At 54.0% G+C, this 20,623-nt stretch overlaps 1 protein-coding gene across 1 annotated transcript in view; it reads right to left on the bottom strand.

Moving 5' to 3' along the window:
* Positions 1 to 159: 159 nt before the first annotated feature.
* LOC142923807 (mitogen-activated protein kinase 7-like) overlaps positions 160 to 20,623 on the bottom strand; it is a 48,642-nt gene continuing 28,178 nt past the window's right edge. Inside the window, 8 exon segments of the mRNA XM_076064780.1 lie at positions 160 to 2,659; positions 3,698 to 3,899; positions 3,932 to 3,996; positions 5,529 to 5,593; positions 5,596 to 5,665; positions 8,112 to 8,201; positions 9,196 to 9,454; positions 13,307 to 13,469. Coding sequence (XP_075920895.1) covers positions 2,279 to 2,659; positions 3,698 to 3,899; positions 3,932 to 3,996; positions 5,529 to 5,593; positions 5,596 to 5,665; positions 8,112 to 8,201; positions 9,196 to 9,454; positions 13,307 to 13,469 — 1,295 coding nt within the window. The 3' untranslated portion in view covers positions 160 to 2,278.

The raw sequence follows: 20,623 nt of genomic DNA on the forward strand, positions 1-20,623 counted from the left end.
GTCCACTCCCGCTCTGCGCATCACACACGCATCACACACGCATCACACACGCATCACACACACATCACACGCGCATCACACACGCATCACACACACGCATCACACACGCATCACACACGCATCACACACACGCATCACACACACGCATCACACACACGCATCACACACACGCACACACACATCACACACACGCATCACACACGCGCATCACACGCGCGCATCACACACACATCACACACAGACACATCACACACACATCACACACACACACATCACACACACATCACACACACACATCACACACACACACATCACACACACACGCATCACACACACACGCATCACACGCGCACCACACACCACACACATCCCACACACACATCACACGCGCACCACACACACGCATCACACACACATCACACACACACCACACACACACACATCCCACACACACCACACGCGCATCACACACGCACCACAACACACACCACACATCACACCACACACACGCATCACACCACACACACACATCGCACGCGCACCACACACACACCACACACCACACCACACATCACACGCGCCCCACATACACCACCCATCACACATCACAACAACAACAACCGCCATTCGCCACTAAGTGGCGGTGACGCCACGGCTCTCCGAACCTCCGAGGGAAGGCTGCGGTAAGCCTCCTCATTCTCTGACGTGGGATTCTGTAGCCGATGACAGTGGGCCTGTCGCTTTTTCTCAACCATCCTGAACACCTCCTCTGTCAGCCAGGGTCTCTGGGGAGGTCTGGACCGCGTACCCAAAGCAGCCATTGCAACTGCATGAGTCACAGTCCTAAACCTCACCCATTTACCCTCATCAGGAGGAGTGGGGGACGATGCCAACCCCAGCCGCAAGCGATGATGAAATTCTCACTTGCAACTTTCATCAGATAACTGAGACCAGGCCACCTTAGGTTTGAAAGGGGTCCTGGGTGTACACCCACCACCGGAGTGGAAGAATTGCAGGCGCATCTTACAGGTGACTAGTCGATGGTCAGAGGGTAGATCAGCAGATGTTCTTGCTTGGACCCGGCATGCATCCATGATGTTGTGTTGATGCGCCGATGCCGGAACAGCGTGTTGGTAATTACAAGCCCATGGGCTGCACAAAAATCTAGCAGCCTCCTACCGTTGTTATTGAGCTGATCTGGCCCATGCCCTCCAATCACTCCAGACCAGGTGCCAGCATCATGACCAACTCGGGCATTGAAGTCACCCAACAAGATGACTCTATCCCGAGGGGCCACTTAAGCCAGCACCTGTGACAGGAGGTCATAGAAGGCATCTGACTCATCGGCTTTGCCTGCATCCCTCCACGGATGTTCGTCTTCAGTGGGGGCATAAGTAACCACGACCACCACTCCTCGCCTCCGGTTGATGGGAAGGCGAGCCCAAAGTAGCCTGGGGCTTACAGCTTCCCACACCTCACCGCCACGCTCCCACGCCCCCTTCATTCTTTTGTTCAAAAGAAGAGCCACACCCTGTTGTTTGGCAGTCTGCTGCCCCGAGTAGAGGACTGTCCACCCCTCATGGTGGCAGGAGCCAGAACAGGTCCACCGGACCTCCTGAATGCCACAGAGATCCAGGCGGTACCAGTCCAGCTCCCGACAGAGGAGTGGCAGCCTCTCCTCCGCAGTGAGCGTTTGAACATTCCACGTGGCCATCCGTAGTGGCTTTTCATTGTTTCTGGAGGAGACGTCATAGACGCCTGTCCCCCCGGGGCCTCCAGCACAAGCTTATTAGTTAAATTTTGTATTCGTGGTTTCGTGGTAATTAATTGAAGGTGGAGGGGTTACCAGCCCCTCGCACGCGTCCAGAGCCCCCGTTTAACCACTGTGGTGGACACAGATGCCATGAGGGGAGGAGCCAATCGGAATTGGCCCTCCCCCCACAGCACTGTCCACGACAGAGTTGCCCGTCCGGCACCGCGAGGAGGTAGGGGGTTATAGCAATAGGTTTTACCCTTTTAACTGGCACAAAAAAACTGACACCTTTATTCAAGGCATCATGTCTGCAATAACCACAACACAAGCAGTCAAAATGCAAACAAAAAAAGAGACAACTCTGATAATAATAATAATATTGGCACTGTCCTTGAATTTGATTGGTCCACACCCGAGACGGCTTTCTTTAGAGCCCTTTAGTCTCTCCACTGGTGTTGGACCAGAAGACGCCAAAACAACAACAACAGCGACAGTCCCCATGATTAAAATGCGCGTTTACTAAACTCAACTGTCGATCAAGCACGTCGCTTTCACGACGTCCACGTACCTGGCACTCGGCTGCTGCTGCTGCTGCTGATGATGCTGCTGCTGCTGCTGATGATGCTGCTGCTGCTGATGATGCTGCTGCTGCTGATGAGCATGACTCTCCTTGCCGCTGCCAACGCCGAAGGTGCAGCCGCCGTCCCCGTTACTGTGCCGGGAGCTGCCGATGCCGCTGCTGATGCCGCTGCTGATGCCGCTGCTGATGCTGCTGCCGATGCCGCTGCTGATGCCGCTGCTGCTGCTGCTGGCTGGGCGGAGGTGAGGCCGGACGGTGATCTTGCGTTGGATGCCCTCGCGTTTGGCATGAAACGCCTGAATCTCCGTCAGCACCGCGTCTCTGGCCTGCAAGAGGGGGCGGTGGCGGGACGGGGGGGGGGGGGGGGAAGGGAGTGGTGGGGGGGGTGTGGCGGTGCCAGGCTAGGTGCACCCAACCAAACGATCATCTGCTCACAAAAGCACCTGCTGCAGTAGCTCGCCCACTCAGTCACCCACTCCACCTGCTGCTAGCTCGCCCACTCAGTCACCCACTCACCCACCCAGTCAACCACCCACTCACTCACCCACTCACTCACCCACCCACCAACTCACTCACCCACCAACTCACTTATTCATCCACTCACTCACCAACCCACCCACCCACCCACTCACCCACCCACTCACCCACCCACTCACTCACCAACCCACCAACCCATCCACCAACTCACCCACCAACCCACTCACCCACCAACCCACACCACCCACTCCCTCACCAATCACCCACCCACCCACCCACTCACCCACCCACCCACCCACCACCCACCCACTCACTCACCCACCCCACCAACCCACTCACCCACCCACCAATCCACTCACCACCCACTCACCAACCCACTCACCTCCACTCACTCACTCACCCACCCACCCACTCACCCACTCACTCACCCACCCACTCACCAACCCACTCACTCACCCACTCATCCACCCACTCACCCACCCACTCACCCACCCACTCATCCACCCACCCACTCACCCCACTCCCTCACTCACCCACCCACTCACCAACCCACTCACACACCCCACCCACCAACCCACCCACTCACCCACTCACCAACCAACCCACCCACCCACTCCACCAACCCACCCACCCACTCACTCACCCACTCACTCACCCACCCACTCACCACCCACCCACCAACCCACCCACTCACCCACCCACTCACCCACTCACCCACCAACCCACTCACCCACTCACCCACCAACCCACTCACCCACCAACCCACTCACCCACCAACCCACCCACTCACCCACCCACCAACCCACCCACCCACCAACTCACCAACCAACCCACCAACCCACCCACCCACCCACCAACCCACCCACACCCCAACCCACCCCACGCACCTCGTGACGGGTGAGTGTGGGCCTGTCGAAGCTGAAGTCGAACGCGGGGACGCAGTCAGGTTCGTCGCTGGAGTCGTGATACTGTGCCAGGTAGGGGTGGCTGAGCGCCGCCGCCGCACTCGGACGTTCGCCGGGAGACAGCCGCAGGAGCAGTCCCAGCAGCTCCACGGCCTGGGGGTCACACGAGGCCGTGGCCGCGGCCGCAGCGGCGGCGGAGCCCCCAAGAGGGGGCCCAGCGGGGCGGGCGAGCGCGGGGGCAGGCTGAGCACGTAGGCACGCACACGCTCAGCGCCGATGGCCTGCGTGGGTGTGGGTGGTGGGTGGGTGGGTGGGTGGTGGTGGTTGTGGTGGTGGGTGGTGGTAGTGGGGGTGGTGGGTGGTGGTGGTGGGAGGTGGTGGGGGTGGTGGGAGTGGTGGTGGTGGTGGAGTGGTGATGGTGTGGTGGTGGTGGTGGGTGGGGTGGTGGTGGGGGGTGGTGGTGGTGGTGGAGTGGTGGTGGTGGTGGGTGTGGTGGTGGTGGTGGGGGTGGTGGTGGTGGTGGTGGGGGTGGGAGTGGTGGTGGTGGTGGGGGTGGTGGTGGTGGTGGTGGGGGTGGGAGTGGTGATGGTGGTGGTGGTGTGGGGGTGGGGGTGGTGGTGGGGGTGGTGGTGGTGGGTGGTGGTGGGTGGGTGGTGGTGGTGGTGGTGGGGGTGGTGGTGGTAATGGTGGTGGTGGTGGTGGGGGTGGGAGTGGTGGTGGTGGTGGTGGGTGTGGTGGTGGTGGTTGTGGTTGTGGTGGTGGTGGTGAGGTGGTGGTGGGGTGGTGGTGATGGTGGTGGTGGTGGTGGTAATGGTGGTGGTGGTGGTGGTGGGAGTGGTGGTGGTGGTGGTGGGTGTGGTGGTGGTGGTTGTGGTTGTGGTGGGTTGGTGGGGGGGGGTGGTGGTGGTGGTGGTGGGGGGTGGTGGTGGTGGTGGTGGTGGTGGTGGTGGTGGTGGGGGTGGTGGTGGGGGTGGTGGTGGGGGTGGTGGTGGTGGTGGTGGAGGTGGTTGTGGGTGGTGGTGGTGGTGGGTGGTGGTGTGGTGGTTGTGTGGTGGGGGTGGTGGTGGGGTGGTGGTGGTGGTGTGGTGGTGGTGGTGGGTGGTGTGGTGTGGTGGTGGTGGTGATGGTGGTGGTGGTAATGGTGGTGGTGGTGGTGGGGGTGGGAGTGGTGGTGGTGGTGGTGGGTGTGGTGGTGGTGGTTGTGGTGGTGGTGGTGGGGGGTGGGGTGGTGGTGGGGGTGGTGGTGGGGTGGTGGTGGTGGTGGTGGGGTGGTGGTGGTGTGGTGGGGTGGTGGGGTGGTGGTGGGTGGTGGGGGTGGTGGTGGTGGTGGTGGTGGTGGGGTGGTGGGGGGTGGTGGGGGTGGGTGGGAGGGAAAGAGCATCCAGGCTGCAATTATGCCATCCACACATCTTTTCACCGACTCGCCCGCCCGCCCACCATCCCGCCCACCCTCTCACCCACCCACCCACCCACCCTCTCACCCACCCACCATCCCGCCCACCCACCCAACCTCTCACCCACCCACCCAACCTCTCACCCAACCACCCAACCTCTCACCCACCCACCCCACCCTCTCACCCACCACCCCACCCGCCCACCCTCTCACCCACCCACCCACCCACCCTCTCACCACCCACCCACCCACCCTCTCACACACCCACCCACCCACCCTCTCACCCACCCAACCACCCTCTCAACCACCCACCCCCTCACCCACCCACCCACCCCCTCACCCACCCACCCACCCTCTCACCCACCCCCTCACCCACCCCCTCACCCACCCCCTCACCCACCCACCCCCCCTCCTGCCCACCTGTGTGAGCTCTGGTGGGGGTGTCCCCAGCACGGCCAGGATGAGCTGTAGCTGGTGGAGGTAGTGCGGCCGGGGAACAGCTGTCTCCGTGACAGCATCTCAGCAAAGATGCACCCCACAGACCACATGTCCACAGCCTGCACACAGCCATCGTGGTGAGTTTGGTGGGTCTCTGTGTGTGTGGTGAGTGTGTGGTGAGTGTGTGGTGAGTGTGTGGTGATGTGTGTGTGGTGAGGAGTGTGTGGTGAGTGTGTGGTGAGTGTGTGAGTCTCTCTGTGTGGTGAGTGTGTGTGGTGAGTGTGTGGTGAGTGTGTGAGCCTCCGTGACAGCATCTCAGCAAAGATGCACCCCACAGACCACATGTCCACAGCCTGCACACAGCGGTGGTGGTGGTGGTGAGTTTGGTGGGTCTCTGTGTGTGTGGTGAGTGTGTGGTGAGTGTGTGGTGAGTGTGTGGTGAGTGTGTGGTGAGTGAGTGGTGAGTGTGTGAGTCTCCGTGACAGCATCTCAGCAAAGATGCACCCCACAGACCACATGTCCACAGCCTGCACACAGCCGTGGTGGTGGTGGTGAGTTTGGTGGGTCTCTGTGTGTATGGTGAGTGTGTGGTGAGTGTGTGGTGAGTGTGTGGTGAGTGTGTGGTGAGTGTGTGGTGAGTGTGTGAGTCTCTCTGTGTGGTGAGTGTGTGAGTCTCTCTGTGTGGTGAGTCTATGGGTCTCTGTGTGTGGTGTGTGTGTGGTGAGTGTGTGGTGAGTGTGTGGGTGAGTGTGTGGTGAGTGTGTGGTGAGTGTGTGTGGTGAGTGTGTGGTGAGTGTGTGTGGTGAGTGTGTGGTGAGTGTATGGTGAGTGTGTGGTGAGTGTGTGGTGAGTGTGTGGTGAGTGAGTGGTGAGTGTGTGAGCCTCCGTGACAGCATCTCAGCAAAGATGCACCCCACAGACCACATGGCCACAGCCTGCACACAGCCGTGGTGGTGAGTTTGGTGGGTCTCTGTGTGTGTGGTGAGTGTGTGAGTGAGTGTGTGTGAGTGTGTGGTGAGTTTGTGGGTCTCTGTGTGGTGAGTGAGTGGTGAGTGTGGTGAGTGAGTGGGTGAGTGTGTGGGTCTCTGTGTGTGTGGGGAGTCTCTGTGTGTGTAGTGAGTGCATGGTGAGTGTGTGATGAGTGTGTGGTGAGTGTGTGGTGAGTGTGTGGTGAGTGTGTGGTGAGTGTGTGGTGAGTGTGTGGGTCTCTGTGTGTGTGGGGAGTCTCTGTGTGTGTAGTGAGTGCATGGTGAGTGTGTGGTGAGTGTGTGGTGAGTGTGTGGTGAGTGTGTGGTGAGTGTGTGGTGAGTGTGTGGTGAGTGTGTGGTGAGTGTGTGGTGAGTGTGTGGTGAGTGTGAGTCTCTCTGTGTGGTGAGTGTGTGAGTCTCTCTGTGTGGTGAGTCTATGGGTCTCTGTGTGTGGTGAGTGTGTGGTGAGTGTGTGGTGAGTGTGTGGTGAGTGTGTGGTGAGTGTGTGGTGAGTCTGTGGTGAGTGTGTGGTGAGTGTGTGGTGAGTGTGTGGTGAGTGTGTGGGTCTCTGTGTGTGTGGGGAGTCTGTGGTGAGTGTGTGGGGAGTCTGTGGTGAGTGTGTGGTGAGTCTGTGGTGAGTGTGTGGTGAGTGTGTGGTGAGTGTGTGGTGAGTGTGTGGGTCTCTGTGTGGTGAGTGTGTGAGTCTCTCTGTGTGGTGAGTGTGTGGTGAGTGTGTGGTGAGTGTGTGGTGTGTGGTGAGTGTGTGGTGAGTGTGTGGTGAGTGTGTGGGTCTCAGTGTGTGGTGAGTGTGTGGTGAGTGTGTGGTGAGTGTGTGGTGTGTGGTGAGTGTGTGGTGAGTGTGTGGTGTGTGTGGTGAGTGTGTGGTGAGTGTGTGGTGAGTGTGTGTGGTGAGTGTGTGGTGAGTGTGTGGTGAGTCTGTGGGTCTCTGTGTGGTGAGTGTGTGGGTCTCTCTGTGTGTGGTGAGTGTGTGGTGAGTGTGTGGTGAGTGTGTGGGTCTCAGTGTGTGGTGAGTGTGTGGTGAGTGTGTGAGTGTGTGGTGAGTGTGTGGGTCTCTGTGTGTGGGTCTCTGTGTGTGGGGAGTCTGTGTGTATGGTGAGTGTGTGGTGAGTGTGTGGTGAGTCTGTGGGTCTCTGTGTGTGTGGTGAGTGTGTGGGTCTGTGTGGTGAGTGTGTGGGTCTCTGTGTGGTGAGTCTATGGCTCTCTGTGTGGTGAGTCTATGGGTCTCTGTGTGGTGAGTCTATGGGTCTCTGTGTGGTGAGTCTATGGGTCTCTGTGTGGTGAGTCTATGGTTCTCTGTGTGGTGAGTCTATGGGTCTCTGTGTGGTGAGTCTGTGGGTCTCTGTGTGGTGAGTCTATGGGTCTCTGTGTGGTGAGTCTGTGGGTCTCTGTGTGGTGAGTGTGTGGGTCTCTGTGTGGTGAGTCTATGGGTCTCTATGTGAGTCTATGGGTCTCTGTGTGTTGAGTCTATGTCCCTCTGTGTGGTGAGTCTATGGGTCTCTGTGTGGTGAGTCTATGGGTCTCTGTGTGGTGAGTGTGTGGTGAGTGTGTGGTGAGCCTGTGGTGAGTAATCCGGTACCTGAGTGTAGTGATGCAAGGCCAACATCAGCTCTGGTGCCCTGTACCATCTGGTCGCGACGTACTCCGTCATGAGACAGTTCTCAGAATCCTGTAATTGGAGACACGGGGGAGATGATGGGAGACACGGGGAGATGATGGGAGACACGGGGAGAGCCACGGTGGAGGGTGGAGACACGGTGGAGGGGGGAGACACTCACCCACCCACTCACTCAATCGCACAATCACTCACCAAATCACCCACCCATGCATACACTCACTCACCCACCCATTCACCCACCCACTAAATCATCTACCTATCAATCCACTCACACACTCAAGTCACCCAAACAACCATCCATCGACCCACTCCATCATTCACTCACTCACCCACACACTAACTCACTCACTCACCCACTCATCCATCCATCCACTCATTCACCCACCATCTCACCCACTCACCCACTCACTTACCCACCCACCCACCCACTCACCCACTCACTCACCCACTCACCCACCCACTCACCCACCCACCCACTCACCCACTCACTCACCCACCCACTCACCCACCCACCCACTCACCCACCCACCCACTCACCCACCAACCCACCCACCCACTCACTCACCCACTCACTCACCCACTCACCCACCAACCCACCAACCCACCCACTCACCCACCCACTCACCCACCCACTCACTCACCCACCCACTCACCCACTCACCCACCCACTCACTCACCCACCCACTCACCCACTCACCCACCCACTCACTCACCCACCCACTCACCAACCCACCCACCCACTCAGAAACACACTCACTCACTCACTCACCAACCCACCCACCCACTCACCCACCCACTCACCCACCCACTCACTCACTCACCCAGCCACCCACTCACTCACCCAGCCACCCACTCACTCACCCAGCCACCCACTCACTCCCCAACCCACCCACTCACCCACTCACCCACCCACCCACCCACCAACCAACCCACCCACCCACCCACCCACCAACCAACCCACCCACCAACCAACCCACCCACCAACCAACCAACCCACCAACCAACCAACCAACCCACCCACACACCACACCCACGGCGTCCTCACCGGCTGAGCCTGGTGCCCTCCCGGCGACAGGGAGGCCATCCCCCGCGCCATGCCGAAGTCTCCGATCTTCAACTCGCACGTCTCGTTCACCAGCAGGTTCGAGGGCTTCAGGTCGCGGTGGAGGACCCGTGCCGAGTGCACGAACTTGAGGCCCCGCAGCAGCTGGTACAGGAAGTATCGCACGTGCTCGGCGCTCAGGGACTGTGACGAGTGGATGATCTGGTGCAGGTCGCTCTCCATGAGGTCCAGGACCACGTAGCTAGCGGAGGTAACGTGGGGGACACGTGGGGGACACGTGGGGACACGTGGAGACACTTAGAGACACTTAGAGACACTTAGAGACACTTAGAGACATGTGGAGACACTTAGAGACACTTAGAGACACTTAGAGACACGTGGGGACACGTGGAGACACTTAGAGACACTTAGAGACACGTGTAGACACCATGAGGTCCAGGACCACGTAGCTAGCGGAGGTAACGTGGGGGACACGTGGGGGACACGTGGGGGACACGTAGGGAAACGTGGGGGATGGGTGGAGACACGTGGGGGACGGGTGGAGACACTTAGAGACACTTAGAGAAACTTAGAGACATGTGGAGACACTTAGAGACACGTGTAGACACTTAGAGACAGTTAGAGGCACGCGAAGACACGTGGAGACACGTGTAGACACTGAGAGACACTTAGAGACACTTAGAGTCACGTGTAGACACTTAGAGACACTTAGAGACACTTAGAGACACGTGGAGACACGTGGAGACACTTAGAGACACTTAGAGACACTTAGAGACACTTAGAGACACGTGGAGACACTTAGAGACACTTAGAGACACGTGGAGACACGTGTAGACACTTAGAGACACTTAGAGACACGTGGAGACACGTGTAGACACTTAGAGACACTTAGAGACACGTGGAGACACGTGTAGACACTTAGAGACACTTAGAGACACGTGGAGACACGTGTAGACACTTAGAGACACTTAGAGACACGTGTAGACACTTAGAGACACTTAGAGACACTTAGAGACACGTGTAGACACTTAGAGACACTTAGAGGCACGCGAAGACACGTGGAGACACTTAGAGACACTTAGAGACACTTAGAGACACGTAAAGACACTTAGAGACACTTAGAGACACTTAGAGACACGTGTAGACACTTAGAGACACGTGTAGACACTTAGAGACACTTAGAGACACTTAGAGACACGTGTAGACACTTAGAGACACTTAGAGACACTTAGAGACACGTGGAGACACTTAGAGACACATGGAGACACTTAGAGACACTTAGAGACACGTGTAGACACTTAGAGACACGTGTAGACACTTAGAGACACTTAGAGACACGTGTAGACACTTAGAGACACTTAGAGACACTTAGAGACACTTAGAGACACGTGGAGACACGTGGAGACACTTAGAGACACTTAGAGACACGTGGAGACACGTGTAGACACTTAGAGACACTTAGAGACACGTGCAGACACTTAGAGACACTTAGAGACACTTAGAGACACATGTAGACACTTAGAGACACTTAGAGGCACGCGAAGACACGTGGAGACACTTAGAGACACTTAGAGACACTTAGAGACACGTAAAGACACTTAGAGACACTTAGAGACACTTAGAGACACGTGGAGACGCGTGGAGACACGTGGAGACGCGTGGAGACACGTGGAGACGCGTGTAGACACGTGGAGAGACTTAGAGACACTTAGAGACACGTGTAGACATTTAGAGACACTTAGAGACACTTAGAGACACTTAGAGACACTTGTAGACACATGGAGACACGTGGAGACACTTAGAGACACTTAGAGACACGTGTAGACACTTAGAGACACTTAGAGACACGTGTAGACACTTAGAGACACTTAGAGACACTTAGAGACACGTGTAGACATGTGTAGACATTTAGAGACACTTAGAGACACGTGTAGACACTTAGAGACACTTAGAGACACGTGTAGACACTTAGAGACACTTAGAGGCACGCGAAGACACGTGGAGACGCGTGGAGACACGTGGAGACGCGTGGAGACACGTGGAGACGCGTGTAGACACGTGGAGACACTTAGAGACACTTAGAGACACGTGTAGACATTTAGAGACACTTAGAGACACTTAGAGACACTTAGAGACACTTGTAGACACATGGAGACACGTGGAGACACTTAGAGACACTTAGAGACACGTGTAGACACTTAGAGACACTTAGAGACACGTGTAGACACTTAGAGACACTTAGAGACACTTAGAGACACGTGTAGACATGTGTAGACACTTAGAGACACTTAGAGACACTTAGAGACACGTGTAGACACTTAGAGACACTTAGAGACACTTAGAGACACGTGTAGACACTTAGAGACACTTAGAGACACTTAGAGACACGTGGAGACACGTGGAGACACTTAGAGACACTTAGAGACACTTAGAGACACGTGGAGACACGTGTAGACACTTAGAGACACTTAGAGACACGTGGAGACACGTGTAGACACTTAGAGACACTTAGAGACACGTGTAGACACTTAGAGACACTTAGAGACACTTAGAGACACGTGTAGACACTTAGAGACACTTAGAGGCACGCGAAGACACGTGGAGACACTTAGAGACACTTAGAGACACTTAGAGATACTTAGAGACACGTAAAGACACTTAGAGACACTTAGAGACACGTGTAGACACTTAGAGACACTTAGAGACACTTAGAGACACGTGTAGACACTTAGAGACACTTAGAGACACTTAGAGACACGTGGAGACACTTAGAGACACGTGGAGACACTTAGAGACACTTAGAGACACGTGTAGACACTTAGAGACACGTGTAGACACTTAGAGACACTTAGAGACACTTAGAGACACGTGTAGACACTTAGAGACACTTAGAGACACTTAGAGACACTTAGAGACACGTGGAGACACTTAGAGACACTTAGAGACACGTGGAGACACGTGTAGACACTTAGAGACACTTAGAGACACGTGCAGACACTTAGAGACACTTAGAGACACTTAGAGACACGTGTAGACACTTAGAGACACTTAGAGGCACGCGAAGACACGTGGAGACACTTAGAGACACTTAGAGACACTTAGAGACACGTAAAGACACTTAGAGACACTTAGAGACACTTAGAGACACGTGGAGACGCGTGGAGACACGTGGAGACGCGTGGAGACACGTGGAGACGCGTGTAGACACGTGGAGACACTTAGAGACACTTAGAGACACGTGTAGACATTTAGAGACACTTAGAGACACTTAGAGACACTTAGAGACACTTGTAGACACATGGAGACACGTGGAGACACTTAGAGACACTTAGAGACACGTGTAGACACTTAGAGACACTTAGAGACACGTGTAGACACTTAGAGACACTTAGAGACACTTAGAGACACGTGTAGACATGTGTAGACACTTAGAGACACTTAGAGACACGTGTAGACACTTAGAGACACTTAGAGACACTTAGAGACACGTGTAGACACTTAGAGGCACGCGAAGACACGTGGAGACGCGTGGAGACACGTGGAGACGCGTGGAGACACGTGGAGACGCGTGTAGACACGTGGAGACACTTAGAGACACTTAGAGACACGTGTAGACATTTAGAGACACTTAGAGACACTTAGAGACACTTAGAGACACTTGTAGACACATGGAGACACGTGGAGACACTTAGAGACACTTAGAGACACGTGTAGACACTTAGAGACACTTAGAGACACGTGTAGACACTTAGAGACACTTAGAGACACTTAGAGACACGTGTAGACATGTGTAGACACTTAGAGACACTTAGAGACACGTGTAGACACTTAGAGACACTTAGAGACACTTAGAGACACGTGTAGACACTTAGAGACACTTAGAGGCACGCGAAGACACGTGGAGACACTTAGAGACACTTAGAGACACGTAAAGACACTTAGAGACACTTAGAGACACGTGGAGACGCGTGGAGACACGTGGAGACGCGTGGAGACACGTGGAGACGCGTGTAGACACGTGGAGACAGGTGGAGACACATGAAGACACATGGAGACACTTAGAGACACGTGTCTCCACGTGGCGGGCCCTCACACGTCCTTGAAGTTGCGTGGGTCTTGCGGCAGCAGTAGGTCCCGGATGGCGATGACGTTGTCGTGCTTGAAGTGGAGCAGCATCTTGAGTTCACGCAGAGTCCTCTTGGCGGTCGTTGTCACGTCAAAGGCACACGGAATCTTCTTGATGGCCACGCGTGCCCCTACACACACACAGTCACACACAGTCACACACACGCAGTCACACACACAGTCACACACACACACAGTCACACACACACAGTCACCCACACACACACACAGAGTCCTCTTGGCGGTCGTTGTCACGTCAAAGGCACACGGAATCTTCTTGATGGCCACGCGTGCTCCTACACATACACACACAGTCACACACACAGTCACACACACACAGTCACACAGTCATACACACACAGTCACACACAGTCATACACACACAGTGACACACACACAGTGACACACACACAGTCACACACACACAGTCACACACACACACAGTCACACACACACAGTCACACACACACACAGTCATACACACACACACACACAGAGTCCTCTTGGCGGTCGTTGTCACGTCAAAGGCACACGGAATCTTCTTGATGGCCACGCGTGCCCCTACACACACAGTCACACACACACAGTCACACAGTCACACACACACAGTCACACAGTCACACACACACACAGTCACACACACACACACACACACACAGAGTCCTCTTGGCGGTCGTTGTCACGTCAAAGGCACACGGAATCTTCTTGATGGCCACGCGGGCTCCTACACACACACAGTCACACACAGTCACACAGACATACACATACACACACACAGTCACCCACACACACACACAGAGTCCTCTTGGCGGTCGTTGTCACGTCAAAGGCACACGGAATCTTCTTGATGGCCACGCGTGCTCCTACACATACACACACAGTCACACACACAGTCACACACACACAGTCACACACACACAGTCACACAGTCATACACACACAGTCACACACAGTCATACACACACAGTGACACACACACAGTGACACACACACAGTCACACACACACAGTCACACACACACACAGTCACACACACACAGTCACACACACACACAGTCATACACACACACACACACAGAGTCCTCTTGGCGGTCGTTGTCACGTCAAAGGCACACGGAATCTTCTTGATGGCCACGCGTGCCCCTACACACACAGTCACACAGTCACACAGTCATACACACACAGTCACACACAGTCACACACACACAGTCACACACACACAGTCACACACACACAGAGTCCTCTTGGCGGTCGTTGTCACGTCAAAGGCACACGGAATCTTCTTGATGGCCACGCGTGCCCCTACACACACACAGTCACACACACAGTCACACACACACAGTCACACACACACAGTCACACACACACAGTGACACACACACACAGTGACACACACAGTCACACACACATACACACACAGTCACACACACACACAGTCACACAGTCATACACACACAGTGACACACACACAGTGACACACACACAGTCACACACACACAGTCACACACACACACACAGTCACCCACACACACACACAGAGTCCTCTTGGCGGTCGTTGTCACGTCAAAGGCACACGGAATCTTCTTGATGGCCACGCGTGCTCCTACACATACACACACAGTCACACACACAGTCACACACACACAGTCACACACACACAGTCACACAGTCATACACACACAGTCACACAAAGTCATACACACACAGTGACACACACACAGTGACACACACACAGTGACACACACACAGTCACACACACACAGTCACACACACACACAGTCACACACACACAGTCACACACACACACAGTCATACACACACACAGAGTCCTCTTGGCGGTCGTTGTCACGTCAAAGGCACACGGAATCTTCTTGATGGCCACGCGTGCCCCTACACACACACAGTCACACACACACAGTCATACACACAGTCACACAGTCATACACACACAGTCACACACAGTCATACACACACAGTGACACACACAGTGACACACACACAGTCACACACACACAGTCACACACACACACAGTCACACACACACACAGTCACACACACACAGTCACACACACACAGTCATACACACACACACACACACAGTAATACACACGCACAGTCACACAGTCATACACATAGTCACACACAGTCATACACAGTCATACAGACAGTCACCCACACACACACACAGAGTCCTCTTGGCGGTCGTTGTCACGTCAAAGGCACAAGGAATCTTCTTGATGGCCACGCGTGCCCCTACACACACACAGTCACACAGTCACACACACAGTCACACAGTCATACACAGTCATACACAGTCACACACACACACCGTCACACACACAGTCATACACAGTCATACAGACAGTCACACAGTCACACACACACAGTCACACATACAGTCATACACACACAGTCACAGTCACACACAGTCACACACACAGTCATACATAAAGTCATACAGACATACACAGTCATACACAGTCATACATACACACATACACACAGTCACACAGTCACACACACAGTCACACACACATACACAGTCACACACACAGTCACACACACAGTCATACACAGTCATACACAGTCATACACACACAGTCACACACACACACAGTCACACACACACACAGTCACACACACACACAGTCACACACACAGTCACACACAGTCACAGTCACACACACACAGTCACACACAGTCATACACAGTCACACACACACACAGTCACACACAGTAATACACACGCACAGTCACACAGTCACACACACACAGTCACACACACACACAGTCACACACAGTAATACACACACACACACAGTCACACACACAGTCACACACACAGTCACACACACACAGTCACACACAGTCACACACAGTAATACACACGCACAGTCACACAGTCATACACATAGTCACACACAGTCATACACAGTCATACACTCACAGTCACACACTCACAGTCACACACACATACAGTCACACACACACACATACACACACAGTCACACAGTCATACACACACAGTCACACACACAGTCACACACACATACACACACAGTCACACACACACACACAGTCACACAGTCATACACACACAGTGACACACACACAGTGACACACACACAGTCACACACACACAGTCACACACACACAGTCACACACACACACAGTCACCCACACACACACAGAGTCCTCTTGGCGGTCGTTGTCACGTCAAAGGCACACGGAATCTTCTTGATGGCCACGCGGGCCCCTACACACACACAGTCACACAGTCACACACACAGTCACACACACAGTCACACACACAGTCACACACACAGTCACACACAGTCACACACACACACAGTCACACACATAGTCACACTCACAGTCACACACAGTCATACACAGTCACACACAGTCACACACAGTCACACACAGTCACACAGTCACACAGTCACACACAGTCACACAGTCACACAGTCACACACAGTCACACAGTCACACACACAGTCACACACAGTCACACACAGTCACACACACACACAGTCACACACACACAGTCACACACACACACAGTCACACACACACACAGTCACACACACACAGTCACACACACAGTCACACACACACAGTCATACACACACACACAGAGTCCTCTTGGCGGTCGTTGTCACGTCAAAGGCACACGGAATCTTCTTGATGGCCACGCGTGCCCCTACACACACACAGTCACACAGTCACACACACAGTCACACAGTCATACACAGTCATACACAGTCACACACACACACCGTCACACACACAGTCATACACAGTCATACAGACAGTCACACAGTCACACACACACAGTCACACATACAGTCATACACACACAGTCACAGTCACACACAGTCACAGTCACACACAGTCACACACACAGTCATACATAAAGTCATACAGACATACACAGTCATACAAAGTCATGCATACACACATACACACAGTCACACAGTCACACACACAGTCACACACACATACACAGTCACACACACAGTCACACACACAGTCATACACAGTCATACACACACAGTCACACACACACACAGTCACACACACACACAGTCACACACACAGTCATACACACAGTCACACACAGTCACAGTCACACACACACAGTCACACACAGTCATACACAGTCACACACACACACAGTCACACACAGTAATACACACGCACAGTCACACAGTCACACACACACAGTCACACACACACACAGTCACACACAGTAATACACACACACACACAGTCACACACACACAGTCACACACACAGTCACACACACACAGTCACACACAGTCACACAGTCACACACAGTAATACACACGCACAGTCACACAGTCATACACATAGTCACACACAGTCATACACAGTCATACACTCACAGTCACACACTCACAGTCACACACTCACAGTCACACACACACAGTCACACACTCACAGTCACACACACACAGTCACACACATACACACACACAGTCACACAGTCATACACGCACAGTCACACACACAGTCACACACACATACACACACAGTCACACACACACACAGTCACACAGTCATACACACACAGTGACACACACACAGTGACACACACACAGTGACACACACACAGTCACACACACACAGTCACACACACACAGTCACACACACACACAGTCACCCACACACACACAGAGTCCTCTTGGCGGTCGTTGTCACGTCAAAGGCACACGGAATCTTCTTGATGGCCACGCGGGCCCCTACACACACACACAGTCACACAGTCACACACACAGTCACACACACAGTCACACACAGTCACACACAGTCACACACAGTCACACAGTCACACACAGTCACACACACACACAGTCACACACATAGTCACACTCACAGTCACACACAGTCATACACAGTCACACACAGTCACACACAGTCACACAGTCACACACACAGTCACACAGTCACACACACAGTCACACAGTCACACACACAGTCACACACAGTCACACACAGTCACACACACACACAGTCACACACAGTCACACACAGTCACACACACACACACACAGTCACACACATAGTCACACACACAGTCACACACATAGTCACACACAGTCACACACAGTCACACAGTCACACACACACACACAGTCACACACATAGTCACACTCACAGTCACACACAGTCATACACAGTCACACACAGTCACACACAGTCACACAGTCACACAGTCACACACAGTCACACAGTCACACACACAGTCACACAGTCACACACAGTCACACACACACACACAGTCACACACATAGTCACACTCACAGTCACACACAGTCACACACAGTCATACACAGTCACACACAGTCACACACAGTCACACAGTCACACACAGTCACACAGTCACACACACAGTCACACACACACAGTCACACACACACAGTCATACACACACAGTCACACAGTCATACACACACACAGTCACACATACAGTCATACAGACATACACACACACACAATCACACACACACAGTCACACACAGTCATACACAGTCATACACACACACAGTCACACACACAGTCATACACAGTCATACACAGTCATACAGTCACACACACAGTCACACACACAGTCACACAGTCACACAGTCACACACACAGTCACACACACAGTCATACACAATCATACACACAGCCACACATACAGTCATACAGACATACATACACACACAGTCATACACACACACAGTCATACACACACAGTCACACACACACAGTCATACAGTCATACACACACACACACACAGTCATACACAGTTATACACACACACAGTCATACACACACAGGCACACACACACACAGTCATACACAGTCATACACACACACACACAGTCATACACAGTTATACACACACACACACAGTCATACACACAAAGGCACACGGAATCTTCTTGATGGCCACGCGGGCTCCTACACATACACAGTCATACAGACAGCCACACAGTCACACACACACACAGTCATACACAGTCATACACACACAGTCACACAGTCACACACACACAGTCACACAGACATACATACACACACAATCACACACACAGCCATACACACAACAACCGCCATTCGCCACTAAGTGGCGGTGACGTCACCACGACGCTTGTGCCAGGCTATGTGCACCTTGAGGGCACGTGAAGTGTCGAACGCCCGCTGGTAGGAGGTCACGGGGCAGACCCAGGTGCCACGGGTCGACTGACTGAGATGACTGGCTGATGCACCACCTGTGCCCCCTACTGTGCCAACCTGCTGTGCTTTAGCCACCCGGCGTTCCGCTCGTTGTTGTGAGCGTCGCTCCTCCGCCCTCCGTTGTTGTTGGAGGGCGACTGCCTCCAACTGCCCAGTAGCATCCTTCACGAGCCTCCTCCACAGAGGCCGATCTTGACACCGCTGGTACCAGTCATCGGTAAGTCCACTCAGCTCCACGTCCTCCTGTACCACATCACTCCATCTCTTCTCTAGCCCGTGCCGCGCCCGCTTAGCCCCCTCAATCCGGCCAAACAAAAGCTGTTTCGGCATGCGGTGGCTGGGCATGCGGGCTACATGACCCAGCCATCGCAGCCTTGCCTGCCGGAGGAGCTCACCGATGGGACCCTGCCCAGATCTTTCAAGGATTTGTGAGCTCCTCACACAATCCAGTCTGGTTAAACCCAGGATGCATCGTAGGCAGGCCAGCCTAAATGTTTCTAACCGGCGAAGATGTTCCACCAGGGGGGTCCACGTTTCGCAAGCGTAGAGAAGGGAGGGAATGACCGTGGCCGAGAAGACCTGAAGCTTAGTGCGGAGCGACAGACCAGGTAGCTTCCACACAGCGTTACGCAACCGATGAAAAGATATTGCCGCTCGACTGATTCGGAGTGAGACCTCTGCTGTTAAACTGGAGCCAGTCATAAGCACACTGCCCAGGTATGGGAAACTCTCCACTCTCTCCACAACTGCCCCATCACCGATTGGGAGTTGTGGGGGTGGAGTGTCCGATGGTACAAAATACCCAGGCAGGTGCTTAGTTTTGGTGGGGCTGATGGTAAGGCCCCACCTCTTAGTGGCACGCTCCAGTCTCAGCAGCAGCGTCTCCAACTCCTCCTCTGACTAAGCAGCTATTACCAAATGATCAGCATACATAACGTGGTTGAGCAATAGGGAGCCATCCCTTGACCGCACCCGGGCATCGATTAGCCTCCCATTATATCTGTACCATATGGAGATTCCCCCGGTACAGCTATTG

The sequence above is a fragment of the Petromyzon marinus genome, unplaced genomic scaffold (assembly GCF_048934315.1).
Source record: "Petromyzon marinus isolate PM22_M1 ecotype Great Lakes invasive population unplaced genomic scaffold, UKy_Petmar_22M1.pri1.0 PM_Scaffold_72, whole genome shotgun sequence".
NCBI lineage: Eukaryota > Metazoa > Chordata > Hyperoartia > Petromyzontiformes > Petromyzontidae > Petromyzon > Petromyzon marinus.